This window comes from Marmota monax, unplaced genomic scaffold, assembly GCF_021218885.2.
Source record: "Marmota monax isolate L192 unplaced genomic scaffold, Marmota_monax_Labrador192_F-V1.1 WCK01_AAM20220418_F8-fsc00064, whole genome shotgun sequence".
Classification (NCBI taxonomy): Eukaryota; Metazoa; Chordata; class Mammalia; order Rodentia; family Sciuridae; genus Marmota; species Marmota monax.
In genome coordinates this window covers 830675-858577 of record NW_026694542.1, presented here as the reverse complement: position 1 = coordinate 858577, position 27903 = coordinate 830675, and the positions used below count along the sequence as shown (strand labels likewise).

Sequence of the window (27903 nt, the reverse complement as noted above, 5' to 3'; positions counted from 1 at the left end):
ACAGGAGCTGCCCCTTGTAGAGCACTGGCTCTGCTAAAAGTCCCAGATGCCTCCCCAAGCAGATCCACACTAGCCCCCCAGCCTGGGGGCAGCCCCTGTGCTGCTGCGGTCAAGAGCTTGGTGGGTACTTGCTCCCTCTGACCCCTTCCTTAGCAGCTGGGTTAAGAAAACTCTGGAATGTTCTGACCTCCCTCTCTCACCTCTGGCCTCCGTGGCACAGTGCAAAGCAGGGACCAGAGCTGGAGCAGCCCAGCCTAACCCTATCTGGTGGATTCTGTTGACCTGTGCCCGTGCCCCAGGAATCCTGTGACTTTGTGACATTGCTCAGCTGCTGCGTCACCACCAAACCATTTTCTCTGTGGTCTTCTCAGTATCCTCACTGTGTGCCCAATTCCCACCTCCAGCCCTGCCTTAATGCTGTGTGTGGACACCACGCCCCCAAGCCCCTTCATCCTGGCAGGGCCACGGGAGGCAGCTAGTGAAGAGAAAGGAAAGCAAACCCACCCAGGTCCCCGGGCTGCTGTGGCCTCCGCCCTCTGCTGTCACTCACACCAGTGAGCATTTAGGAAGATGCAGTTAATCCTTTTACAAAGCACCTTCCTTTTTACCTGTATTCACCGGCTCCAAATGTCCGTCTCCTCTGGTTGGGGGTCCACATGTCACTCCTTGCAACACATTGTCCCAGGCCACACCTGTGCCCAGCTTCAGGACTCTGAGAACAGATAGGGTGTTCCAAGGGGGCCAGTGCTAGATGCCTTTATTGGAGTGGGGAGTCGTTCTCTTGTGGAAAGGCTGGGTGTTGACCGGTCACTCGGCAGTGTCTCTTCTTCCCATGCAAGGTGTCCATCCCGGCAACCTCAGGATCGGTGTGCAGTCTGAATTGTGAGGAGTGTGATCAGTGGTCCCCTGGGCCTCCTCTCATTTTGCCCATCCGGGCTTCTCATTTCAGTTTAATCTGTTAATTTCTGTTCTTATTTCACTTTGCAGACTATTTGCCGATTTCACAAGACATTATTTTTATCAACTAGCCCTTAAGAGAGGCATAGCAAATTGGGGTTTGCCACCATTTCTAGAGAGAGGACACAGTCCGGGCCTGGGCCACCCCTGCTGCTGCTAGTGCCCACTGACTGAGACTCTATGTCCCTGCTGCCTGTTGTTTGAATGAATATTCTTTTTCCTGTAATTTAATTCTTAGAAAAGACCTTGTTCCTTCACAGTTTTTTTTTTTAACTTCTCCAGTCCCCTCCCGTTTGCCCCTGTATGCATTGTGACCAACCCCACCCCCAGCTCCCCAGAATGTAATGGGGCCAAGGGAACTTCTCACAAACTTCATAGAGACTCCTCGGGGGATCCAGGAAGAAGGTGTCAAGTGTTTAAAATAATGAAAAAGCAGGCTTGTTGGGACATTTCATGGGGAGGCCCAGAGGGCTGTGGCTGTGTGACTCGGAGCATCTGTGTTCTCTGGTGGGCGTGGCAGTGAGCGCACACACAGACCCCTCTCTGAAAATGTGCGAGAAACGTAATCCAGAAGAGCAACTGTAACAACTTGTCTGAGTGTCTTCCTTGTTTGGTGGCCAGTCTCTCCGTGGCTGTCACCGTAAGAAGCATCCGTCTTTGAGAAGAGACAGTAGGGTTGCCCTGGCGCTGTGTCGGGCATGTGGGTGCCAGTGCACACTGGGTTGCTTCTCTTCAGTCTCCTAGTGGCACCTCCCTGCCTCCCCTGGTGGCACCACTGGGCTAGGACAAGCCGGGGCACTGAGGGCCCACCCTAATCAGGCCGCATCTCAGGGCTGGTACCCCTGATGGTCACCCCCAGAAGGATCTTTTCCCGTGATCCTGAGCCCCCCCACATCTCCCCTCTGATACACACCCTCTCTCTTGGGCTGAGGGCATACAGCTCGGCTGGACCCTCAAGAGTCACCCCTTTGTGCTCCTAGTTTGTGAGAAGTGACCCGGGCGCTTCCATTTGGTGCATCTGATGTGAGCGAATCCATACCTGTGCCTGTCCGTGTCCTTGAGAGCCAGCATGTGCATTTGGCTCATGTCATTAAAGATGCTTGATGTAAAAATTGGTAGTTTCCTTTTATTTTTTCCCCCAGGCTTTTTCATGAGTATTTTTTTTTATCTGTGTGGATCTCCCCCTACCCTGCTCCTTATTTTGGTTTGCTATGAATTGCTTTGCTTTGGTGAACTTGTCCTCATGTGCTGGCCTCACAGTGGCCTCACAGCCATTGTGAATTTTCTTCCATCTCTGTAAATAGTTCATCTGTGCTGCTCCCTAATGACGTTTTATTTTTTTTCCCCTGTAAGCAACTGAGGTAGAAAAATAAATTGTTTACCATGGACATGCTGTGTGCTGCCGTCTCTTAGCCTGACAGTGTCCTGTTCTCGCTCTGGGGGAGGTGAATGCACTCAATAACCAGTACCACCGACAGCCCAGCCCAGTGCATGTCCACTCCCCCTGGCTGCCGCCTGCTCCCAGCCCTCCCTGCGCCCTGGTCCTCAAGAGCCCAGAGCTCTCCTGCTCAGGGCGATCCGCCCTTGAGCAGAGTGGCTGAGCTTCTGAATGCACCAGCTGCATGGTCCCGCCCCATGCCCCTTCCTCTGCCATCACTTCACCCCCAAATGAAAACGCCACTGGAACATCTGGAGCCCCTCACATCTGTGCGCCAGGTGTGTGTGTGCACTCATGCACGTGCTTGTGCACGGGGGCCCGCATGTGGGGGTGCAGGTCGCTTGCTTTCCTAAGTGCCTGGAGCGGTGCAGGCTGGAGGAGACACCTGTGGTGACAGTGTGGAATGTTGCTGGACATGAAGGTCGAAGGCTCGTTTCCATGTTGCACTTGGCCATTTAGGAGCCAGATGACTTTGAGCAAGTTGCATAACTTTTTAAGGCCTGAGATAAAGAAATTGCCTGGTTAGTTAGGTTGTTAAAATTAAGGGATTGTGTGTATGTATGAGAGAGAGGAGAAGAGAATGTCCTTTTCTCCCTGATGATGCTGCCTGGGCCTGCTCAGCAGTGAAGGGCGTGGTCCAGGATCCCCAGGTAAAGCCAGAGAGTGGCTGGGACTTCTGCACACCCTATCCCCTGGCATTCCTCACCCCGCCCTCCCCTTTCACTATCAAGCACTAGATTAGGAACCTGGTATCTGGCCCACTCCTTCAAAATGCTCACGGTGCAACTAAGGGAGAGAGGACCAGGCATCATGGGGCAGGTGCTCCGCTAGAGAAAGAAAAGTTCTTCGTGATATTCAGGAGACAAAGGCTGTCTCCTTATCCAGTGGCCCCCTAGAGATGGTGATGTAAGAAGTGGGTCTTGAAAATTTGGCTTGAATTGGCTGGTAAAGAAGGGAAAGAGGTATATCCCAGGCAGAGAAATGATATGCCTAGACATCAAATCAGATAGCTTTAGGAAGGAAGCAAGGAAAAGACAAAAGTAATAAGTAATAATTATAGCTTAAACAAAATAAGAATTTGTTTCTCTTTCCTGTGTAAAAGGAGTCAGGATGTGGCTGCACAGTATTGGGGTCCTCGTTCTTTTTGTTTCTTGTCATTCTACCCTCTTCAGCGTAAGACTCCACCTCCTGGTCTAAGGAGGCTGTTCAAGCTCCAGCCAATCACATACTCTTCCCTTAGGAGTGTCCCTCTTTCCTTTAATAATACATCTTAAAGCTCATGCCTGACATTCTACTTAGATCCTTCTGCTCAGAGCTTAGTCATGTGGCCAGTTTAGCTGCAAGAAAGTGTCCAAAATGTCTCCATTCCAGGTAACAGTGTACCTCACTAAAAACAGAAAACTCTGATACTGGGGAAGAAGAGTGGAACAGGACCTAGGGGACAGTCTCTGCTACAATGTGTCCCAAGAGAGGACGCACTGCAGGTTGAGGGATTGTGAGCATGCTGGGTACTGGGAGCTACCGGAGAGTCTTGGAGGAGGCAGGGTGTAAAGTAGGAGCGAGTTGGGTCTCCTGTTGGGCTCAGGAAGTCAGTGGGTCCCTGAGGCGAAGCACGAGGAGCACCTGGAGAGGGGGGATCTTGTCAGACCTCCAAACTGAGCCGGAGGATGTGGAGAGGCAGGGGCAGTGAAGAAGCTTCTAGGGGGGACCTAACCTAGGTTTGGGTTAGGGTTAGGGTTAGGGACAGAATGTCCCTCTGTCTGCACCCCTGCCTCCTCTCCGCTCCACTTCACCCTCTCTTGGCCCCCTTCCTGTCCCTGCCTTAGGCTGGCTAGTGGCCCTTTGGGATTTCCCACCTCTGCTGGGGACAGCAGGGTTAATGTAGCCCTGACTGCAAAGAAGTCTCAACAGCTGGCTGTGTGGCCTCAGCAACAGAGGACTCGGGGCAGCCAGGAGAGCCCGGCCAGCATCTCCTGGCCCAGGGCCTCCTCCTAAGACACTGTGCCCGCAGCAGGGGCCATGCAGTCCCAGGTAGGGAGACCTTTCTCCAGCCTGCTTGGCCTGGGCTCTGGTTCTGGAAATGCCAGCACATGCCCCTGCCACTTCAGCGACGGAAGGCAGGCCTGGTGTCAGGTGTAGCCGTGGGCTGATGGGGTCTGGCTTCCCGATGGCTTCCCAGAGCACTGGCTACCAACTGGTGCAGGCGAGTCCTGGCTCAGCAGAGGAGGGCGGGGATAAGGAACACCATTTAGCCACTGCCTCAGGACTTGGGGCCCGGCTGCATCTATTTTGTCTTCCTTATTCCCATCTAGTGGCCGTTCCTTGTGTTGGCCGGCTTTCAGTAACTCCAAGAAAAAGACAGCCACCCAGTGTTTCCATGGAGAACCGTGGTCTGAGGGGAGGTGCCATCGCTCCAGGACATCCCGTCCCTCTGCAGGGGCGGGGCCCCTCTAGCCCATATTCAGGACAGGCTGCTGCCTGGTACACTTGGGTTGAGTGATCTGGTCTTTGAGCAAAGACCAAGGCTTCGTGGCCCAGGGTGTCCCAAGGGGCCCTGCTTGAATGTGGGAAGCCACACAAGAGCGTCAGTGGTCAGGATGGCTCAGGAGCCTTGGCCGCGGCAGCAGGCCGTATGCTGGATCAGCTCTTCCGAGCCCTGTCTGCTGCCCAGGTGATGACATTTGGCAACATGTGCAGAAGTGCTAATGCCTGCCACGCCAGAGACCTGGGATTCTACCAGGATGTGGTCATCTGGGCCACTGTGGGGAGTGACTCCGGGGCCCTTCCTTCCTCCTCTTCTTCCAGCCTCCTAGAGTGGCAGAGACCCCTGTGATCTGCCCCTGCTCAGGAGAGGTGAGACCTCTCCTGGCCTCCTGTGTTCTCTCTTGGCCCTCCTGCCTCTACAGACATGCTCCGTGACTCTCCTCCCACTTCCGTTTGTAAGGAGCCCTTTCCTCAGCCACCACCCCAGAAGTGCCCTTGGTGGGAATTCTGTTGGACCCCAAGTGTGGTGGACCCTCAGGCTCTGCCCCACTCCCTCTCTGCTCAGTGAGCAGTGGCTGGCTGGGTTCTCACCACCTGGGGAGCAACCTTGAAATTTCAGGCTGGCTTTGCAGGTGTTCTGTTGTAACGGGGACTCAGGCCTACGAGTACCCTCTAGATGCTACGGCACTGTAAACAGAAGTGCTCCCCTGTCGGAGGGCCTCCCTCACCCCACACATCTGTCGCATCCCAGCCCTCTAATCTGTGCACCCCTTCCACCCTGTTTTAAATCCCAAGCCAGTGTCCCCTCCCAGCTCCCTCCTGCACCACCTGGCCCTGTGTGTGCTGGGGACTTATCCTCTTATTTGAATATTAAAGGCGAGCTCAGTCAAGGAGGCCCGTCTGCTGCTGTAGAAGAAGATGGAGAAGTAAAATTCAGCAGCACACCCCAAATCCAGCCGGGCCTGGCTGGAGGCTTGCTGAGGAGGTGGGGGCTCTGTGGATGTGCCCCATCGCTGCGTTCCTCCCTCGGCGTGGAAAATCAGGAGTTGACTCTATTCCCAGATGAAAGTGGAGCACAGTGCCTAATAGGCACTTAATAACTGTTTGCAGAAATGAATTGGAGCCATCGGAATCGACAGGAATTGCAGGTTTCACTTGCGATCAGCTTTCTGTGCCTCTTGAAGCTCTTCTGCAATAAGTGAGGGGATGTGACTAAGTGAGCGCTCAGCTCCCTGTGGCAGAGCCTAGAGCTCAGCGTTCTCCAGGGGGAAGCTGGGAAACAGACTTCTTGCCCTCGCTGTGAGCTTGCTGGAGAGTAACGTCACCTCTGGGCCTCAGTCTCCCCATCTGTCTAACAGGGCTGTTGATCCTTGCCCTGCACCAGGAGTAGAGAGACGGAGGAGGCCGTGGGTGGGGCTTCCGCCCCTCAGGCTGAGACCCAGGACTGGCCAGATCCCGTCTCCCCCACCGTCTACAGCTCCCCATACCTTCTTAGGTGTCTGCACAACCAGCCTCAAAGTCCCCATTAAATCTGCCAGCAGGAACTTAATCACCTTTCTTCAAGCCTTCAGTTTTCATTTCCATCAGCAAAAGCAAGTGAAAGCCTGCAGCTTAAAAACAAAACAACGAAACCCATCAATTACTCAGAGTATGAAATTCTGGGCAGATAGCAGTGCCTGGCTTGAGGCAGGGGACAGCTTCTGCCTTCAGAATCGTTAAGGCTGAGCAGGAGGCAAAGGCTCCCTGCTGCCCAGGACGAAGAGTCCTGCTCAGACACTTTTCCACCGAGTCCAGGTCAGCTTGGGTCCCCTGCCCCTGAGACCCTAGCTGCCTGAGTCACCCCCTCTGCTCTCTGTCCCTACAGTCAGAGCAAGAGTCACAGTGCAGACAATCAGCAGCACTTGTCTCAAGCAGGGCCTTCCAGGAGGGTTCAGGGACACTGAGCGAGGGAGCAAGGAGTCAGAGCCTGAGGAGCATTCCATGAGTGGCCTGGTGTCCCCTTAGTTTGACCAGCACGGTGGCAGCAGTGCACAAGCAGTGAGTGCCAAGAGGATGCCCCGGCTGTGCCAGGACAGCTTTCAGTGGGCCGCAAAATCTTAGTCCATCCAGGCTGCTGTGGCAGAGTTCCATAGACCAGTGGCTTATAAACAACAGAAATATGTCCCTCGCAGTTTTGGAGTCTGGGAAGTCTGCAAAACAGTCAGGGCACCAACAGAGTCAGTGTCCAGTGAGGGCCACTTCCTGGTCCACAGCTGGCCATTTTCTCTGGTGGAAGCCACTAGTGAGCTCTCTGGGGGTCTCTTATAAAGATGCTAATCTCGATCCTGAGGGGCCTCCAAAGTGTAAGTTCAGCAGGCAGAAGGTGAGGGAAGGCTATTCCAGGTCTCCCTAGACCTGCAGATGCAAAGTCATGAAGGTACTGCATGTCCTCCCTCCCTCACATTCCTACTTCTCTTGATCTTATGGCCCTCACCTGGGCAGATACTGTCCTTGTACCTTGACCAAGACAGCAAGACAACAGACTGGCATTGGGAAGCCAAATAAGACCCGAGCCTCATGGAGACACTTGGCAAGGCAGGGACGCTGACCTCGCCCTTGTCATAGGAGAGTGCTCCCTAACTGGACTTTATCAATACTGATGACAGGCCCTGGCTCTGGGTGCCAGCTGGCCAGAGCTGCCTTCTTTGAGGTGGGAAGCCTTGCCCAGACCTGCTCAATCATGGAGGGAGAGATAAATGTAGCCTGTGCTTCTCCCGTGGAGAGAGAAGGTGTTTGGCTGGCCCAGGGGCACCCTGGTTTTGCAGGGAAGGTCTGAATCAGCCCTGCAGCTCTCTTGGTGATACCTGCTCAGGCCTCTCCAGGCTTCTGACCTCAGGGACCAGCTCGGACAGGCTACAGTTCAAGTAAGACTAGGAACAGGAGAAAGCACCTTCTCCCCAGCCCCTCACATCTGTCCAAAGCCTGCCTCCCTCCACCCACCCTTCCCTTATTTGTTCAGCACAGGGTTACTAAGCACTCACCACAGCACAGTGATGAATGAAGATGAGTCTCTGCCTTTATAGGCTCATAGGTCACTTATTAGGTGCAAAGGAGCAAACAGGATTCTACTTGATGGAAGGGCCCAGAAAGACTCCTCTAACCCCAGCCTCACTGGAGGATATTTGGGAAGACAGCATGTCGGGGCTAGAGGGCGGTGGAGACCGTCAACCCAGCTGACAGGCTGGCCGGGGCTAGCAATGGGCTCTGGCCACCCTAGCCAGGCCCTCCCTGAGCCCTTAAGACCCTTGCCTCCCATCCTTACGTGATCCCACCAAGGTTAGTTTGCACTTGAGATAAGACTGCCCTTATCACTCACAAAGCCCAGATGTCGTGCAAATTAATAGGATTTTAGAATAGGAAGCACAGAAGGGATTTCTCTGGGATTCCCAGCTCCACTGCTATTACCTTGGGCAATAATAATAATAATAGGAACAAAAATAATTTTACTTGTGCCGAGAGCCTAACGCCCTCATCTCCCTGAATCCTGGAGGCTTTAGGAAGGAGGGAAAAGGCGGCAGAGAGGGGCAATAAGTACCGGGTCTCGGGTCTCACGGGAGGAAGTGTGGGAGATGGGATTTTAGCACCGTTGGCTACTGTCTCCTTAACTGGCCTGGGCGGGAGCCCTGTATCTGTTGGAGGGTTGGCGAGCTCTGGGAGTGAGGCGGTGCAGGAAACTTCTCACCATAGGACTCACTCCGTGGTGGCGCTGGTACTATTCTGAGTGTCCTGGTTGCTGTCTCACGTTTAAGGCCAAGTCCTTTATTTCAAGGTGGGGAGATCAAGGCCCAGAGGAGGCCCATCTTCCATTCACCCTTTCAACAAGAGCTGGTAGGTGGGTGGTCATAAGACTGCTGGCTCTGAAAATTTTTAAGTTTTTCTGTACTAGTTGCAAATAGCTGCTGCCCTGCCCCCTCTCCCTGGGCCCTCCCCACCACTGGCACTGACCCCCCCGGACTCCGTGGCCACCCTGAGGTCCCCTGCAGAAGAACCAGTGCTCAGCACATGGGTGATCTGTCAGCTCCTGAAACATGAGACTCGGGGACACTGGTGGAGGGTCTCCATCTCCCAGGAGAGGGACCTTGAGCTTGCCAGGGTTCTTGACTCACTCTCCCAGGATGGGGCCAAGATGGACGCCTGGGGTTTTTCTGCCGGCCGTGCTGGGTGCTCAGGACTTGAGCGTTTGCTGTTCTGGAGGCAGAGGTGGGAGCCTGGGCTGGAGTGAGCGTGCAGCTGGGGGTGAGTCTGTGTGGAATGCAGCAGAGGAGGAAGCAGCAGGCACATGGGATTTGAGGGTGGAAGTGACTTGGTGCGAAACCCTCGGGGCGAGCAAGATTTTGCCTTTGGCGATTTGGCATTTGAAATTGGGAAACCGTGTACCCACCACTTGAGTAGTGTGCTCTAGAGGGGGAGCGGTCACAGCTGTGATTTGTCCTTGACACCCATTGGTAGTATTTGGGAGAATATCTCTAAATCAGAAATTGATGTTTTTATGAAAGGTCAGGTAGGGGAATGTGAGGTAGGGGTAAAAAAAAAAATGTCTCCAAATAGTCTGCTGACACCTGCGTAGAAACTGCAGTCTGAAATCCCTTCACTTTGAAGGTTTTGGTCTCAAAGATAAGGCAGAGGTTTGCACTGTAGGTGCTCCTGGGCCAGCCTAGAGCTAAAGGTGACAGGCAGAGGGCAGGGAGGGCTGGTCTGGGAGTGACCTCCATGTGGCCACCCTCACCCTCGACGTCCTGCTGGAGAGAGAACCACACTGAGCAGAGTAGGGCCAGGAGCCCTTGCAATGAGCCGGCACTCCCAGAACCAAGGCTGGTCCTGAGACTGGGCCTCAGGCCTCACTCATCCCCAAGGCCCTGGTGATCAGGCGGAGGATGAATGAGACTGGGTGATGCTAGGTTCTCTCTCAGAGCCAAGGACCAGTCCTCTGCCCTCAACTCTGTAGGTCATAGCCAGAGAGAATTTGAAGGCTCTGTGTCTTGGTCATGTGTCACAAGGCCCAGCTCTGTGATGCTTTCAACTGAGTGGAATGGAATGGGGAGAACTTGGAGCTGGATCAGCTGTGGGAATGCCCCTGTTCCCTCTCCTCCCGCCCCCTCCATCTTAGAGAAGGGAGTTAGTTGGAAAAGCCACCTGAGGGCCGAGTAGCCTCCTGTCCCTGAGGGCCGAGTAGCCTCCTGTTTCTGAGTGCTGAGTTTTCTGGTGGCTGCCAGAAAACTCCATTTTCAAGCAACCCTTGGGATAGCCAAGGACTCCAAGGCACAGATCTCCCACCTTCCTGGCACACAAGCCACAGCCCCTTTCACCCAAGGCCCAGCTTATTAGCCAGGAGCCAGTTTGTGTGCAGCCTGGTTCTGGGACCCTGCCCCCACCCCGTCCCACAGTTGGAGCCCCTAACCCTAACCCCAGGGCACTTAACCCCTGAGCCACATCCCCAGCCCTTTTTATTTTTACTTTTTATTTTGAGACAGGGTCTCACTAAGTTGCTTAGGGCCTCAGTAAATTGCTGAGGCTGGCCTCAAACTTGCAACCCACCTGCCTCAGCCTCCTGAGTCACTGGGATCTGAGGTGTGTGTCACTGTGCCCAGCTTTCCCTCTGTGTTAAGTACCAACACCTTAGGTCTGTGGACCGCAAGGCCTCTCTCTTCCTATAGATAACAGGGAGGATCCGGAACCAGCCAGTCCCAAGCCGCCATCCTCACCCGTGCCTTTCCATTTGCCAACCCCCAAAACCCTCTCCAGTTGCCAGTTGTCATTTAGAACCAGTTGCCAGGTTCTAAATGACTCTCTTTCTTGGCTGTAACCAAGGGCTGAGGATGAGGCATCCCTAGACCATGTTCTCTTCACCATGTTCCCCTTGACCCAAGCAGCAACCCACACCCTCTCCCTGCCCAGGGGTCTTCACAGGGTGATGCTGTTGGTACCCTCTGTAGAAGCTGGGCTCACTCCTAGAAAGGTGTGTCTGAGTCAGATTCCTATTTCGAATGTGAAGAACTCAAGGCTTGTTTTGTTATTTTTCAAATGGATGTACATCCATTTGCATCAAAGCAAAACATTACATTGATCAGGTAAATGTGTCCCTTTAGTGATCAATTTTGCCTCTTCTTTAGACCCTCTGTTCCGATGGGAATCCCCAGATCCTCCTACTCCAAAAATGTGTCACCCCACTTTCTTCCAGCCTCACCCAATGAGAGCCACCATCCCCCTTTCTCTGCTCAGAAGTCAGAGCTGTACGTTTCCCATAAAAGAACTAGCCCTGCACCCTGAGCAGGCCTGCCCAGGAGGAGGGAGCATCCTGGGCCAGCCAGATTGACAGATGGTAGTGTTTCCAAACTCTTGTAGGACATGTTTCCCACATTCTGGGTGACAGTTTCTTCTTTTGGTTGCTTATTTTTTAGTGTTTGGATTCAGTGAAGCAACATTAGATTTAGCCAAGAATGTCTGAACCATCTATAGAAATTGCTGGTGGGAGATGCTGGGCGTGCCGGAGGAAGGGGGCGGAGAGTGTTTTCAGCAAGCACAGCATAAGAAAAATTGTTTGTAATGGACTTTTTTAAAGATTGCTCTCAAAATCACATCTCTAGGAGCCATAAGGAGCCACAAAATTCTCTCACCCCCTCTTTCTGAGAGGGGCACCGAGGGGTCTATGGACTCATCTCAAGTCAGGGGAAATAAGTATTGACTGAGTCAGAACCAGACCCCAGGCAGTGCCCCCGCCCCCAGACCAGTGTCTTGTCATACCAAAAAGCATAGAGGAGACAAAGAGAAAGCCTCATGACCTAATAATCCCCTGCAAGATGACAGTGTTCGTGTGAAGTCAAGTCCCCCAGAGCGTGCTCACAGCCAGGGGTTCTCTGCCTGCACTGGCATCAGAAAGGCCTTGAAAGACCTGGGTCCCCCCTGATTCTGTCCTTTAGGCGGGGTCAGGGCTTCTGGGTTGTTGAAGATCTTCCAGGCAGGACTGGGACCCTGAATGGGGACCTCTGCCCTGACTCTCAGAGGAAACTGGTCGCAGGAATTAGATCCTCCATGGTACCCTCGGGAGGCCCCTTCCTCTCTCATCTGGAGGTAGTGACAGATTGCACAGATGCACCATGTAACCTGACCCCCCCCAGTCAGCATTTCTGCTGCTCCCAGGTGGTTCCCTGTGTTCTCAGCTTACGGGGGAGAATCCGTGCCTCTGCAGGACAGGGCACCCCATTTCCATAGCCCTAGCACCTTCCACTGGCTTGACCACCCACAGGCCACTCCTGGAGATTTGAGCCGGCCACGCTGGGGCAGCAGAGGCTGCCAGACCTGCAGGTGGTACTGCCTTCTGCCTCACTTGACCCAAGCGGCAGTGACTCCCAGCCCTGACTCATTCCCTGCATCCGTGCGGCCTGACCAGCTGGTGTCAGGGAGAGTCTTCTGAGGGCAGACTCTGAGCTGGATCCTCAGTGGGACGTGGAACTGAGTCCCTGCCCCAGAAGAGTCTGTCACCCAGCAAGCGAAATAAGATATGCATATAAAAATAACTGTGCTTAGGTAAGGCAAAAACCGGCAAGTGCACAGAAGCAATAAAAAAACCCAGCAGAAGTATTATATCATATAATTCTCAAAAAAAAAAAAAAGAACCTGAAATCCCCAAATGCCTATCGACTTCTGATCAGCAGTAAAACATCACAGCTCCATAAAGTCCATCAAAGGGTGTCATTTGCTTTGAGTGAGATGGCCACATCTCTCATGATGTCACTTGTCAGATAACCCCCAGCCCCGCAGGACGTAGGCTTGTCATCCTCTTACACAGACCTGGGCAAGGCCTGAGGTGAAGGGACTGTAAAGGCCATCTTGCCTACCCGCCTCGCAGCAGAGAGGAGTTGCTCAGGGCCCAGAGAAGTGAAGCACTGTGTCCAAGTCACACAGCAAAGCAGGGGTCAGCCAGACTTTGACACCTTCTGTCATCCCACTCACAGGGTAGAGGAGCTTCAGGTTAGCAAGACAGGTCTTTGGGTCTGACTCCATTAACCAGACAGCCTGTCCATGCCTGAAATTCCACCACCGTGAGCACCTCATTCTTTTGTACCCAGGCATGGTACAAACAAGGGGAAACCATCTGCATTCCTGAGTTGCAGGTAGCCAGCCTGTGGCTCCAGACCTTCTGAGATTTGATCAGCAAAACATTTTCCTCCTCTCTGCTGGGTCTACACCTGCGGGTCTGCCTGGCCCAGTTGTCATTGGGAGAGCTCAGCAGGAGACATGCTCTTATGTGGAGCTGTGGAAATTTAGTCCTACCATAATGACATTATGACATTGGGACATTGTGAAGGATTCCAGGCCACTGCTACCAGTCAGGAACTCAGGCCCCTGTGTGCTTACGGCCATCTGAGCATGGCATCTGCCATGGGAAGAGTCCTGTCTTGAAGATGGAGCTGGTGGCCGAACAGAGATTTGATAAGCCTCAGCTTAATGCTTGTTTAAGCTGATTTGCTGCTGGGCTTTCCTCTGAGCATTTTGCATATGTTAATCTTGCGCTAATCGTCATATCTGAGTACAGAGAGACTAAGCAACCTGCCCAGAGTCACACAGTAGATGGCTGAGGCAGAATTTGAACCTATTTGGTTCCTAATCTGTGCTTAGTTATTTATTGTGCTAACCTGCCCCATGAGGAGCAGCCCAGTTGCCCCCATTATGGATTTGGCCAGAGAAGTTGTATGGGGGACACACCCCCACTCTAGTCTCAGCAACAGAGTGTGATGGTCCTCCCTACTCTAGGCCATGGGGTACTACAATGAATGTGGACCCTCATGGGCCACAGACCTTTGTCACAGCTTTGCTTGTGCCTCTGCCCTCTCTAGAAGCCCTGATCCCTCCCAGGCCACCTACCTAAACCCATCCCTGCCACTCCGCACATGTGCAGTCTTCCCCCGACCGCCCCCTCCCAGGGGGGCCCTCTCCTGGCTGCCCGGTGAGGAGCTGCCCTGCCAACCCAGGAGCGTCATTTCCACCAGGACTTCCTAGAAAGGGCTTGTCCTGGAGACCAGCTGTGCCTGTCATCACACTTCAGGGTAAAGTCACCATGCTTGACCTCTAGGGCCCCAACACACACCCACCCCCACATCCACATACACCCCATACACAATACTCATATACTCAGCTATACAGAACACGCACCCAACATATAAACACACATACACCTCACCAAACACACACCTAGCGCACCATTCCCGTATCTGTGCTCACCCGTCTCCCATAAATCCACCTGCCAGGTCAGACAGCACATCTGGGGCGAAGGGTGACCGGTGAGGCTGGATGGCCTAACAGGGCAGGAGAGGAGTGGCTTGGTGCAGGATGCTGGGCTGGCACTGTCTTCTCCCTAGGAGGTTCCCATTCCCAGGGGATAGTGGTCCAGGGCCAGTGGTCCTGGCATCTCAGAAGGAGGGGGCTGGGGTGGCGTGGTACCCGTGGAGCTGCGGGCTGTGCTGCCGAGGGGCAGACAGGGTGGCTCTTCACCTGCTGCCGCCTCTTGTCGCCCAGGAGATTCCAGCTCTCAGCCGTGTCTGGTGCCCAGGCTCTAAGAGAAGCCTTTGTCTGAGACTATGGAGGATGGATTTCCTTTATTGAATATGGCTTTTAATTTTTCCCCTTAAACTTTTTGTCCAAAATATGCCCAACTCTGGAAAATAGGCCCTTTGTTAATAAGTCTTCTTATTGACCACACCCCCCTTCCCCGGCCACCACCACCTTTTCTTACTTCTAAGGAGACATTCTGTGTCAAGGTCCTGGTAAGAAACAGCAGAAGAATAACTTGACCTCCCTCCCGCAGTGTGCCCTGAGCCCCGAGCAGGTGCCCGGGACCAGGAGAAAAATTTGACTTCTAACTTATTTTCCATCAGCATCCACATCCTCAGAAATCCAGATCCTGCCTGGAAGAAGTGGGGAGAGGGCTAGGTGTGGGGAGGAGGGTCCCATCCTGGGCTCCCCCCGTGGGTTTCCTGCTGCCTCTGGGGAAGGGAGCAGCCCCCAGGCGGGTCACACAGTCTTTATGGGAGCTGGGAGAGCTGTTCCCAGCCTGGGACAACTGTGAACATTTATTTCACCTGGATCTTTCTTTTTCCCCCTTCAACAGCCCTATTACCATATTTAAATGCAAGTATGTCTCTTTTCATTGACGTTTTAAGTAGCTTAGCCTGACCTTTTTAGAGTAGCTCTCTCCCTTTTGAACTTCTTTCCCCTCAGTAGTACCATGTAGCTAGGACAGTAGTCCTAGAGTCTAGTGGGCTCCTAGTTCACTCTGTTTGGAGGGTGTCTCTCTTTCTCCTCTTTCCTCTTCTGCTCCCTGCCCTTAATGGTGCATGTCCTCCTCCCTCTTATCCTGTAGAAATCCCCTGTTGGAAAGGCGCAGTGGCTAAAGTCGAGTGGCTCTGTTGGGGGCTGTCTGTCGAGTTTGTGGCTGGCTTCTGGCACCTCATTAAAAAACCACAGCCATTGGAAATGGGTCTTGGGGTCAGGCCTCCAAGTGTCTGCTTAAGGGCAGAGGAAGTTTGTCTTTATGTGTGGAAGTGGCTCTGTCTATCCCAGTGCGAGGCTGTGCGTGCACAAGCTAGTGACAGAGAGGAGCGAAGGGGAGGGGACCTGGCCTGCTGCTTCCTTCACCTGGACATTCTGTAGGCCTGCGCCTTGGCCTCCTCACTTATTCCTGTGGCCCAGTGTGTTTTTAGATAACATGAGCCTTGACCAATAAGGACTCCAGAGACCCCCTAAGGAGATCCTCCAGAGCCAGCTTCATCTGACCCTGGGGCTCAAGACAGAAGGGCCACATCGAAGTCCCCATAATTGCCTAGGAAGAGTGAAACATGGAGAGGGATCAAACAAAGCCACGGGGCTCATCCCACCTAGAGCCCGTGCGCCCCCACATCTGGTTCCATGTGTTCACAGTCTCCTGGGACCCTTCGGGTCTGGGGCTGACACGGCTGACATAAAGTTTTGACAAGTCTAGAGTTAAGGTGGCTGAACCTCTGGAGAACAGCTGGTGTTAATCCGTCTCCTGGCCACAGTCTCTGTTCTGTCAAAAGGCTGTCCCAAGTGCCTCCTGCCTGTGGCTTCTGCTGACCACTTGGCTAGGATCCCTGCAAGAGGCAGCGGGCTGGCCAGCCATGCCTAGCCAGCTCTGGACAGGCCCTAGGGGGTCACCAAGTATCTGTGCAGGACCAGTAGGCAGCTCAGCCAGGTTCTCAAGAGAAAGTTCCTCCTCCTCCTGAGGTGTTGTGTCCCTCCAGGACCAGTTTCTTTGTTGAGAAGCGAGTGAGGATCAAACACACCCAAAACTGCTGTGCCTTCCAGAAGCCTGAGAGCCAATGACCTGTGCCCATCCCCCTTTCCCCCAGAGCTGCCCACAAACCCCTTCCCTGGTGCGAGCTGGAGTCGGGCAGCCCTGTGAGAGGGTCTGCCCAGGGCCCTGCCAGGCCGCCTCCTGACTCTGACCCCTCCCTCTCTCCAGGCTTCCCGGCAGCAGCTTACGGACCAGTGGCGGCGGCGGCAGTGGCAGCGGCACGAGGATCAGGTAGGAAGGTGTACGGGACAGGCGGCTCCCAGGCATGCCCAGTGTGCAGGGGGAAGGTAAAGGCCCTGTCGGATCTGTGTGGCTGCGTCTGTCCAACATGCCCCTCACCCCGGCCCGGGGAGGGGGTGGGGACAGGGAGGCATGGGTGAGCCTGGCCACCCAGGGCAGCTCCCACCAGGGGTCAGTCACAGTCACGAGACTGCACCACAGGTAGACTGTTATGCTCCCTTTGGCAAAGGAAAACTGAGCTTCCTTTTGACTGTGGACCTCCTTCACCTAAAGACTGGCTTCTGGGCACCTGTGGGCTTTACCCTCTGTGGCTTCCTTGGGCCTCTGACCCAGCCAGAGAGGTACAGGGTTGGCCTCTGGGCCCCTGCTGCACTCAGTAAGTGGGCTTACTGCTCTGGCTAAACCCCCAGGTCCCCCGAAGGCCAATGCAGGGCCAACCCTTGAACTTGGTGAAGGAATGGAGCTGCTGTTTGCTGGAGCCCTGCTGCCCCCAGACGCTTCTCAGCAAGCTCCCTGGGCTCCCAGCCACCAAGGGAATGGAGGCCTTCTCTGCCTCAACCCTTCAGTCTCTAAATTCAACCCTTTTAAGAGATCCAGAGTCCTGCAAGTGATGTGGGAACACTTTCCCAGTGGCTCTATGAGATCAGACCAGAGGTCCCCCTGCCCAGTGCCCTCTGCCTTCCTAAGGTGCCAGGGCTTCTGCCCTGTGCTGGGATCCCTTGTAGCCATTGTCCCCGGCCTCCCTCCACCACCCTGCTCCTCCCTAAACTGAGTAGCCATGGTCTGCAGCTGGCTCCCGGTCCCCTCTCCCTAGGCAGAGCACCAGAGCACGGGGAAGCGCTGTAGTTGGATGTAACTGGGCTCTGAGGAGGGTGGGGTGGGCAGGGCACGGGTGCTGCAAGGGGACCAGGAAATGGAGCGTTAAAAGCCTGGAGGGCAAATGCCAAGAACCCAAACCCTGGGTGATGAGAAACTGGCACAGTGAGGCCATTAGAAAAACATCAGTAAAAATCCGTTCCATGCAAACTGGCACTGCCTCGGAGCTACAAAGGATCCACTCCCCCGAATCATCCGTTGGGCTTTCGTTGGAGGGGGCCCAGGAATTCTCGGGGGGCTGCTGAGGCGCATTTGTAAGAGAGCTGGCAAGCAGCAAGTGGGCAGGCAGGTCCAGAGAGCCGGGCACCCTCCACTCCCATCTGACCTAGCAGGTCTCCAAAGGCCCCACCTGCCTCTGGCCAGTGTCCCTTAGTCCCCCCCACCCCACCCCAACCCCGGGCCCCGGGGGCGGGGTGCACAGCTGCATCGTGTCTCCCTGTTCCGTTTGGTTTTTAAACTTGAGTGCTTTTTGATATCATTAAAAAAAAAAAAAAGCCTCGGTCCTCCCTGTGCCTGGGATGGGGGAAAGATAACAAGAACCATCTTGAGGTTTTTGAGTGTTGTTGGTTGTTGTTTCCTCGTTCAGTTTCTTTCTTTTTTTGTAACTTGGATTATGAAACTAAACTTTAACCCAAAATTAACCCTGCCTCTCTCCCCACCCCACCCTGTTCTCCTTGACTTCATGGCAAGTTTAAAGGGCAGCATGGGGTTCTTTGTGAGTCTGAGAGCGGTCTCCCCCACAGTCTGTACCCCCTTCTGTCACCCCCACCCTCTCACAGACCCCAGAGCCAGGCGGGAGTCCCACCCATCCTCTAACTCCTAACCCTCCAAGGTCATTTCCAACCACACATTTTTTTTTCCAGGATCAATGGTGTTTTATTTGTAGCCATTTCCATTGGGAGCGCAATCTCCCACAGGCCGTTCAAGGTCAGCCATGCTCATCGCTGCACTGCTAGTGAATTGTATTCAGGAGTGTGCTCCCAGACCACCTGCCCCACCCCAGCCTGAGTTAGTGCAAGGGGTAAATCCTCAACTCGAGATGCCCACCCCCAGGGTGCAGGCTTGCCCAGGAAGCTATGGGGAAGCCCCCAGCACTGCCTGGGGGTTATGGACTTGGGGCGTACCCTGGGCAGTGGCTAGACTGCCTGCTGTGGTCAGAACCTGGGCTGGCCTGCTTGTATGTAGACAGGGTACCTACCCCAGCCTCCAGCCGCACCTGTGGACCTGGAGCAGGGTAACCAAGCTGGGGAAGAAAGGCCTCTGCCCTTCTCTTTCTTTTAACACATTTTGACTATAGGGGAGCTGTCACCTTCTTGCCTCTGGAAAGTGGCCTGGCCTCGCATATTAGCAAGCTACGTACCTCTGAGTGGCAAAAGCTCTCTGCTATGAATCGAGAGGGGCCACACAGACTCTCTGGGGTATGTGGCATCAGTCCAGGCCCCGAAGGGCTCACTGCATGCTGATGACCCAGTTCCACCTGCACCAGCTCCTGTGGCCCTGCCCCACACATCCCAACTCCTCCCCAGGGGACCCGGATGCTCCTTCCGCCTCCTGAGCAAGTGGCCTGATAATGAGAGGCCATCACAAACTCAGTGCCTGTTCAGAGAGAGTCCACTGACTGCCTCCCTGCCTGGAGCTTGGTACCATGCTAACCTAGCAGGTGACTTCAAACAGTAGCAAGTGTGGCCTCTGCTCCTCAGGGGCTCTCAGGCTTGGTTGAGGGATTGGGCATCCTGCGGAAGGCCCTTTTTGTCTTGTTCTGTTTTTCATTTTTCTCCAGCTCCACCGTTTTGGTTTGTGTCCCCCTTCCACTCTGACTTACTGGGGGCCCTTCCTGAGGCGGGAAGGGCTGTGGGGTGGGAGGCAGCTTTGTTTTGGCTCCGGGTAGCAACTTGTCTCTGTCAGGGCTGTGGTGTCAGGGTAGGAGGTCGGGGGGCCCTGAGCTCTGCACCTACCTCAGCCCACTCCTCTGGGCCGACCTGCCCACCTTTGCCTAATTCCTCCCGAACGTGAGGTGAGCAGGGCTCAGGCGACCCCACCAGGGAGGTCCCTGCCGACTCCTAGATAACTTCACTATCAGTGGTCACTTTTCTTTCACCTTCACCTGGTAGTTTGAAATATCATCTTTTCTTGTGCTCAGTCAAGAGTTTGTTTGTTTATTTTGATCGTATTCATTCAGTTCCAGTGGCCCCATCATGTCCCACCCAATCTGAAATCCAGTTTGGTAAACGACTCCCCCCCCACCCAATGTGAGGGAAGTGGTTCAGATTTTCGGACTACTTTATTTCAGGGTGACATTATGGGTGGGCCCACATATCAGTCTTAGAGCTGCTGAGCCCCCTGGCGTGCCCCCCCAACCCCATCTCCGGCCCCAGCCAGGACCCCTTACTGTACTTTATACTTGCCAGTTTATCCCAATCTAGTTACGTGAGCTCCCGATGCTGGTGGTGAGTGTGAGAAGTCATGTTTCTGTTGTCTTTTCTCTTGCTTGGTTGGGGCTGCGGTGAGAGAGTGTCTCTGAGGCATACTTTCCCGCCTCTCTTACACTAGGATCTGCACACCTCCTCTCAAACACTCTTCTGAGCACGCTCAGCGGGAAGGTTTGTCCACACCTATTAATCCTCTCTCAGTGTCCAGCTTCCTGTTAGTACCAGCTGGTTTGCATGTTTTTGCTTGTTCAGATGAAACAGTTCAAGAAACAAACTCATATCCAACTCTCGAGAAATGTCTTTTTTTGTACAATTTCGTTTTCGATTTTTTTTTTATTAGTTACAACTCCAAAACACCTGTTGTCCAGTAAAACATTTCACACCTCCCTGCCTGTTCTTAGATTGTATGTATCTGTGGGACTGACTAAATGCATGCACTGTAGTCGATGTACCGGTAGCTGTAGCTGTAGTTGTAGAACATGCATTGTTGAGTTGATATTACAGGGTCTCCAACGGCTCGGCCTAGCACAGCCGTCCAAAGGATAGCACGGGGACCAGGAAGAGAAGGGGCTCCATATTTTCAATGTTGCCAAGGGGCTTGGATCCATGTTCTCGCCATCAGCCACCACCACCTCCCCTCACGCTCCCCACTCCCCCAGTCCAGAACTGGGTCACCACCCTCAATTGTAGCCTTCCCAACTGAGATCTGTTTCGAATGGTCCAACTTCAGTGAAAGAGAATGGAACCAGGGTTGGAAGGAGTCTCCAAGTTCTTCCTTGTTCTTGTGTTCTTCATGCTGTTCTTGAACAGAGCAACGGATCTTTTCTTGTTTCTTTAGGTTCACCAGTGAGCCTCCCTGAAGGCCCTCTGCTCCTTGAGTTCTTTGTGAGCTCCCTCCCAGCCTTTCAGGGATACAGGTCCAGGTGGAAGCCATGTCTGTGTGGTCTGCTCCCTGGGTGGAGGGACATGAGACGTGGAAGGGATTGAGAGCTCACATCCTGCAAATGGGGCATGCATCCACAGGAGGTGGATGTTGACATTGGCTCTTAGGTTTGGCGAAGGTGAGGGAGGCCCGTGGGATGAGTGGCATCCTAGTGTGGAGGTGACAGGCACAGCTTCATGGGAAGGGGAAGTGAGGAGGGCTTGGAACATCCATAAAAGAGCCACCTGCAGTTTCCCTGTGTCTCCCCAGGACGGCCTTCTGGAAGGGGAACAGGCACAGTCCTACAGTCTCTGCCCTCCACTCAGGGGCATGTGTAGTCAGCCATCTCACACTGTCTTTCCTATATCTGTGGTGACAAGCCAGAAGGGAATGCCAGAGATCTCTTAGAGCTTTTGGAGGTGCCTCTCATCTTCACAAGTTGGTGTCAAGTAAGGTGGTACTTGCCCCCTGGAACCTGCCCTTTAACTCAGGGTGGTCAGTGATCCTGACCCAATGCTACAGGAGGGATCTGCACCTTTAGGGTGTAAGTTATGTATTTCAGGAGACAGAATGCAGCAAAAGGTCACAGAGCCCATGAAGTCCTCAAAGAATGTGTTGAGATAGAGTGAAATGTTAGCTCCATGGAGAGAAGCCACACTGCCCTGGCTGTCACCTGCGGAGTCAGGATGCGCAGGGACTGCTGGATGAGGGCACTGAGGCCCCAGGCAGAGGAATCTGGAAAGAATTCTTCTCCTGGCTCTGCCTGGGGGTTGGTGGCATGAGGGAAATGACCAGGATCATTAGTCTTCGAGGCTGCTGCAGATGTACCCTGACCTGAAGTGGGGAGCTGGTAGCGGCAGAAGACGGAGAGCGCAGCGCCCCTCCCAACTTGCCTCAATCTTCTGTGTGGCTCTGGGGAGAGGCTTTGGAAAACTCTTCCAATTGCTGGAGGATCTGCTGCTGCTGGGGTCTATTGTAGCACCAGCTTCAGGGTTCCCAGCTATTGCTTTCAATGAGCATTTATTGAGGATTTGCTGCAACTCAGGAAAGAAGAGACATAAAGACAGAGAGCTGTTCTTGCCTTCAGTGGTCTGAGAACCCAGTTGTGTTCCCTGAAAGTCCCTATTGTAGGAGACGATGTGTTGTTTCTGCCTTGATAATGTCCGCTGTTGGCTTCATTTTAAGAAGGGAAATGGATACTTTTCATTTCTGAAAGTGGCTTTCCTGTACCTCATCAGCAAGAAGGAGGGATGGGAGGTGGGGACCCAACCAGCCTCCCTGTGCGGGCAGCAAGCGTCCTGCCGACTGCGATACCAGGATGGCCCATCTGAGGGCAAGGTCACAGGGACACCCTTGAACTAGGGTGCAGCCACATGTGTGGCTATGGAATAGAGCCAGCACAGTGGACCAGAGGAAGAGTAAATCTGTGACCATTAGGACCAGCTGCTGCAGCCATCCAGACCTACCCAAAGTCTCTTACCTGAACAGACATCTTTCAGTCTACAGCCTTTGGTTGTGGGGAATGGCACCTTGTATCCCAGTGGGTCGTTAAAATTTTCATTTCTGGGAGGGCCAGGACTTTCCACCGTAAAGAGTCCAGCACTGGATTTCACTAACCCCAGTGAATTTATAATAATGTGCACAGGCACCCGCTGCTGACCTCAGCTTCATTCATTTTCCCAGGGCTTTTGGACCAACCCTGTTCAGGATAAAAGACATCAACTCCAATCAATAATTTTGTAATAGAAATACTGTGCACTTGATAAATCAACTCTAGTGCAATTAGTGACTCGCCTTGCAGCCCAGACCTAAGTATAAGTTAATCCTAAAGTGAATGGAGTGGGGGAATGTTAATGGTCTTTTAAATCAGTGGGTGACACATTCCTGCCTCCTCCCCTGAGCTCATTGGCCTCCTTCACGCCAGCTCTCAGGAGCCCAGGCCCAGCTGTCCAGCTCTGTGAAGCGAGGAGAGCACATGAGAGAGTGACCAGGAGACCTGCTCCTTGCACCCCACACTGGGTCAGGATACTATTGGGTCCAGGAAATCCCAAAAGCTAGTCAGTCCCCTTACAGTTGATGAGAACCATCAAAGGACAAGCCAGGACCTATCATGGTTCCTTGTATTTCTGCAGAGTTTTGATGATCATACAGACACCATCACATCGGTTGCCACAGCTCTCCCCTGAGGTAGAGAGGAAGGCAGAAGTTTGGGGCTTGGTTTTACGTGAGAAAGCTGAACTGCAGAATGGTTGTATGACTAAACTAGAATCACATGCCTAGTTACTGCACAGCAAGACTTTGGTCAAGCAAACTCTGGATTTAAACCCTGGAGAAAGTAACCCTGTGGCGGAGCTATGTCGGTTTGTGAAGGACTCACCTGCCGCCCAGACACCTGGCACAAGCAGCAATGAAGGCCATGTTGGGAGTGCCCAACTGGCCTTAGGTTCTGGGTCAGCTATGACTCCAGCCTAAGATCTTGCAGTCCAGTCTTTCAGGCAAAGATCCCAGAACTAGGCCTTGCGCACATCTGCCATGGAGTTTAACTCCACCAACTATTTATCGAGTGTATAACAATTATTATTACACATGGCAGGTACTTTCCTAGGCCTGATTCAAGGGTACTTTGGACTATAAGAGAAGGCCCAACTCAATGTGGTTAAATAGTTTAGGGATTTGTTTGCTGATATTCTCAAAAATCCTTTGAAGAATAACCTTCATGTGTAGATTGTTCAGGGTCCTTTTTCTGTAATTCTCTAAGCTTTGCCCTCTTCCAAACTCCCATAATATCTTTATGTTGGTTTCCCTCATGGTGGCAAAATGGCTACAGCCGTTTCTTGCATCACACTGTCCTATCTAAAGAAGAGGTGGTCAGATGGTTCAGAATTCTAACAAAAGTTCAGAGCTTAGTGCTGCTTGGTGAAGGCCTGGGTTACAAGAACCAATCATTGAGGGATCCATCTCCCTCTAAATTGAGTGGCTCTTACACTGTGATGGGGGGATGAAATCCCAAAAGAAAACTTGTATTCTGATAAGAGGGGGAAAAGGAAAATGGTGTTGAGGAGATAACCAATGGTGTCTACCACAGCCAGCCCTGAAAGTTCATGGATGAATTCAAGCACTGTCCATGACCTTGAGGACCCACCAGCCTAGCGTGGAGACTAACAGGTAACCAACGACACTATGATGCCACAGGCCCAATAACATAAACCTGTCCTATGTACAGAAATAGCACATAGGAGGAAGTGATCAGCTTTGCTTGGGTGTCAGGGAAGGTTTCACAGGGGAGTGAACATTTCAACTGTCAGTGGACAAATGGGAGCTCCTCAAAGGGCCAGGGGGGATAGCATATTCCAGAACAGTAGAGTGAATTTGAAGCCCAGCAAACAGTTTAATTCTGGTTGGAAAATTAAATAAATTAAGAGAAGAGAAGCAGATATGGGCAGAGCCCACAGCAGAGAGTCCTTTCTTGGTACCATGCTAAGGAGCCTGGAGAGGCCTGAAACCAGGAAGTGACATCAGATTTGCATGTTAGACAAGCCCTGGCATTGGTACCCAGGGAGATTGGAGAGGCAGAATTGGAGGCTGGCAGACAAGTTAGAAATAATTCATACACATTATAAACACCCGATACAGGTCAGTGTGCAAGCACCCAGTGGGCAGTGGGGCTTTTGCTCTTCCCCATTAGATGATTAACTCTGGCCCTTTGGCATCTGGGGTGAGATGCCGGAGAATTATATGACATGGTCTTTCCAAAGCTCCAAGTCTTCTGAGGAAGACCAAGTACACAACTGATGTAAGAGCTAGCTTGTCATATAGGTGGTCCCTGCAGGGCCAGGGTACACAGATGGCAGGGAAACTCCATGCAGAAGGTGACACGTGGCACAGACATTGGAGGAATTTAGAGTGGGAGTAGAGACAACAAGGTTCTGGGTCACCTTGAGAGCCAGATCAATAGGGTCACTTTGGCAGAAAAGGGAAGTCTATATTCTTGATAGGAGCAGAACCTAGGAAGGATAGAACCATCTAGGGAAGATGACCTGTGTAGCAGAACCAGAGAAAACATCTTGACCCCCTTAAACCAGGGGTCCTGGGCTGGGCTTGTAACCCAGAGCAAGAGGAGAGAAGTGAGGCATTGAGAAGATAGACTGGAGAGCACTCTCTGATGGGGACTCTACCTTACTTTCCCATGAACCCCTTTTTAAAACCATGGTAGACCTTTTTTAAATTATCTTTTAATTTACTTTTTGGAAATGGAACCCAGTGCCTCACACATGCTAGGAAAGTGCTCTACCACTGAGCTGCATCCTGAACCCTCCCGTAATCTGCTTTGCTTCTGCCAACAAGTTGTTATTCATTCTGTGCCCATAGATGTTGGTTACCATTCCTTGGCTCACATAGCAGCCCCTGCCCTCGTCCTTCCTGCCGGTTCATTTCCCTCTATCTTTGTTTTTGCTTCCTCAAAATCTGACTCAGACTGTCAGAAAGCCACACCTGGTTAGCCCTACCTGGGCATCCTCTCCCTCTTGCTTCATGTCCTAAGTTCTTTTCTTGCTTGGTTCTTAATGACAGGTGAGGTTAGAAGTCCTCTAAAGACATTTTACATATATCTCAGGGCAGCAACAGCCTTCCCAACCCTGTAAACCATCAGTCCTCCAGGAAGCGGAGCCTAGAGCCTAGTCCTTGTTCTTAGCATAGATAAATAATGAGTATGCAGTTAGAGAATGCAGAAAATGATGGGGCCCTTTGTTCCTGGATGTGTATTAATATTAATAAAAGGAGGCTGGGCCGATAGCTCTGTGGCAGAGCACTTACCTGGCGCATGTGAGGCACTGGGTTTGATCCTTAGCACCACATAAGAATAAACAAGTAAAATAAAGCCATGTTTTCCATCTACAACTACAAAAGAAAGTTTTTTTAAAAACTTAGTAAAAGGTCTCCCTTTTCCAGTTTGGGAAGTGGGCAAATAATATTTTTGAGCTGCTATGATTGGCTGCTGGGATTAGGTCTGTCAGAGGATGGCAGAGCCATGATGATATCCACTCCGTGGCATGGAATGGAGGATTCTGGCCAGCATCTTAAAATTCACACCTGCCTGGGCAGTCCTTAAAGGAAAGCTATCTTGAAAGTGGTTGATCGAATGCTAGAGACACTTCCCAGCCAATTTCAATAAAATGCTGATAATAGTAATATGTTAATAAAAGCTCACCTGTTATATGAAAGCAAGGAGTACTATACCAATCTCACCTGCCTTATCCCAGTTAATTCTCATAACACCACGAAGTAGGCAGTATCATTCCCATTCCCTTTTTATTGCACACACACACACACACACACACGCAATGGGGATTAAACCCTAGTGTATGCTAGCATTGAACTACATCTCCAGCCCCCTCCCCGCTTTTTAAAAAATTTTGTGACAGGGTTTCGCTGTTGCTAAAGCCCCCTCAAACTTAATGATCCTCCTGCCTCAACCTCCCAAGTTGCTGGGATTACAGGCATTTGCCACCGTGCCCAACTCCCATTCCCATTTTAAAGATTAAAACTGCAGCTTAGAGAAGATAGTATCTTATCTGAGGTAGCAGAGATAGGATAGGATTTGAGCCTCAGTGTGTCTCAAACACTATCAGCAGATGCTCTGCTGTACCAGCTCAGCAATGCCTGAACAAGACTGCAACTTTAAAACTGCACGAAAAAAAAACCTACAACTGTTCCCAATTCTTAACATCTTTAGGAGAGAACCCCAAATCATTTACAAGTGGCTTCATAAGGCATTATAGGTATTTTTTGCACCCGCTTCTATTATTGCAGACTTAATGCCATGATTCTGCCTGTCCTTCTTTGGCTGACATTTCAGGTCTGACTTCTGGTCCCTGAGAATCCTTTCAGACCAATGGCAGGCAGTGGAGGTCCAGAGGAGGCGTGGTTGGGTAAGAGGGAGCTTAAGGAATTATTTGAAGGGAACCTTATAAACTCAAAACAAGGCCAAAGGAAGTTAGCCACAACCTAAAAGAAACCAGGGGGTGGAACCTGGGAGGGATTCTCTGGGAAGACAGACGTTATCCGCAGGGAAGAGTCAACATCCCCTTAGATACACCGCTGCGAGGGCTGCATCTGGAGGGTCGCTGGGAAACACAGCCCAGCCCTAGCGCTGGGAGGCGATTGGCTGCCCAGTTGCTGGGGCTTTGCTTTGGGCCAATGGTGGAGAAAGGGGCGGGTCCACAGGAGGGTGCAGCGGGCTCTTCAGCCAATCATTGTGCAGGGAGGCTGGATTCCTGATACCATGGTAACAGCGAGCACGGGTTCATTTGTTTTGTAGATGAGTAATTACTACACAATTAGAGAAAGCTAAAAATAAAGGGGCCCTTTGTTCCTGGCTACTTATTAATATTAATAAAATGGTCTGTCCAGGTCTGTGATAAACAATGCAAACCTGGGTGCCTGTGGTAAAGGCTAACGTGGCTGAGAAAAGCTGCCCAGCCCAGCTTCCCTGTGCATTTCCCAGCCTGATTCCCCAGCTCTGCTTCCTCCTCTTTCTGGAAGTTATTTCTGAAATTAACCTGGAGAGGATGGACTTTTTCCTGAATTTGGGGAGAAGAGCTTAGCATCACAGACTGCAATCCTCACACAGGATCTGCAATGCCCTGGAATCAAGAGGTCAGTAAGGCACGGACCCAAGCCACACCCTCTTCCAAAGAAAAGACCCGAAGTACAGCAGCAAAACCAGATAACATGGACCAATGTTGGAGGAAGCCCCTAACCAATTTTGCTGTTATGTTCCTGCCACGTTTTTCTTCTGGCTGTTGTCTATTGAGCTCTACAAGGTTCATTTGATAGTCTTTTAAACACCTTCCACTGAAGTAGTTCCCAGTCTTTTCTCCCTGCCCACTTGTCTTGTAAAGTGCATTCAGTTCAGGTTGGGAGTGACATGCTTGGGATTAGCCTGTGTTTAGGGATTGTCTTCACTATCCATGTCCTGACCTTCAAGGTCCAAACAGCTGAGAGGCTTCTCTTCCTTACAACCCTTCCCCCTCCTAGGGAGAGAGGTTGCCTTGTAGATTAATCCAATAAGGATGAAAAATGGCTTTAAGAAAAAAAAAGCAGGCAGCATAAGTGCAGAGAAAAAGAAGAAAAAGTTGGGACATTTCAACTCTACAGCTCTGTATTGCTGCTGTTTCCAAAGCTTCCAATTTCTTGTCCTTGAGGGTGAAAT

At 52.2% G+C, this 27903-nt stretch overlaps 1 protein-coding gene across 9 annotated transcripts in view; it reads left to right on the top strand.

Moving 5' to 3' along the window:
- Nucleotides 1-27903, top strand: part of Msi2 (musashi RNA binding protein 2) — a 370756-nt gene that overhangs the window by 323470 nt on the left and 19383 nt on the right. For 4 of the 9 annotated variants that reach the window (XM_058571488.1, XM_058571487.1, XM_058571486.1 and 1 more), the window contains exons 11-12: nt 15024-15047; nt 16395-16457. In XM_058571488.1, the coding sequence (XP_058427471.1) occupies nt 15024-15047; nt 16395-16457 (87 nt within the window). Of the gene's footprint in view, nt 1-987; nt 2346-15023; nt 15048-16394; nt 16458-27903 lie in introns of those variants that run through there. The other 5 variants (XM_058571489.1, XM_046420595.2, XM_046420594.2 and 2 more) reach the window with 2 other exon arrangements.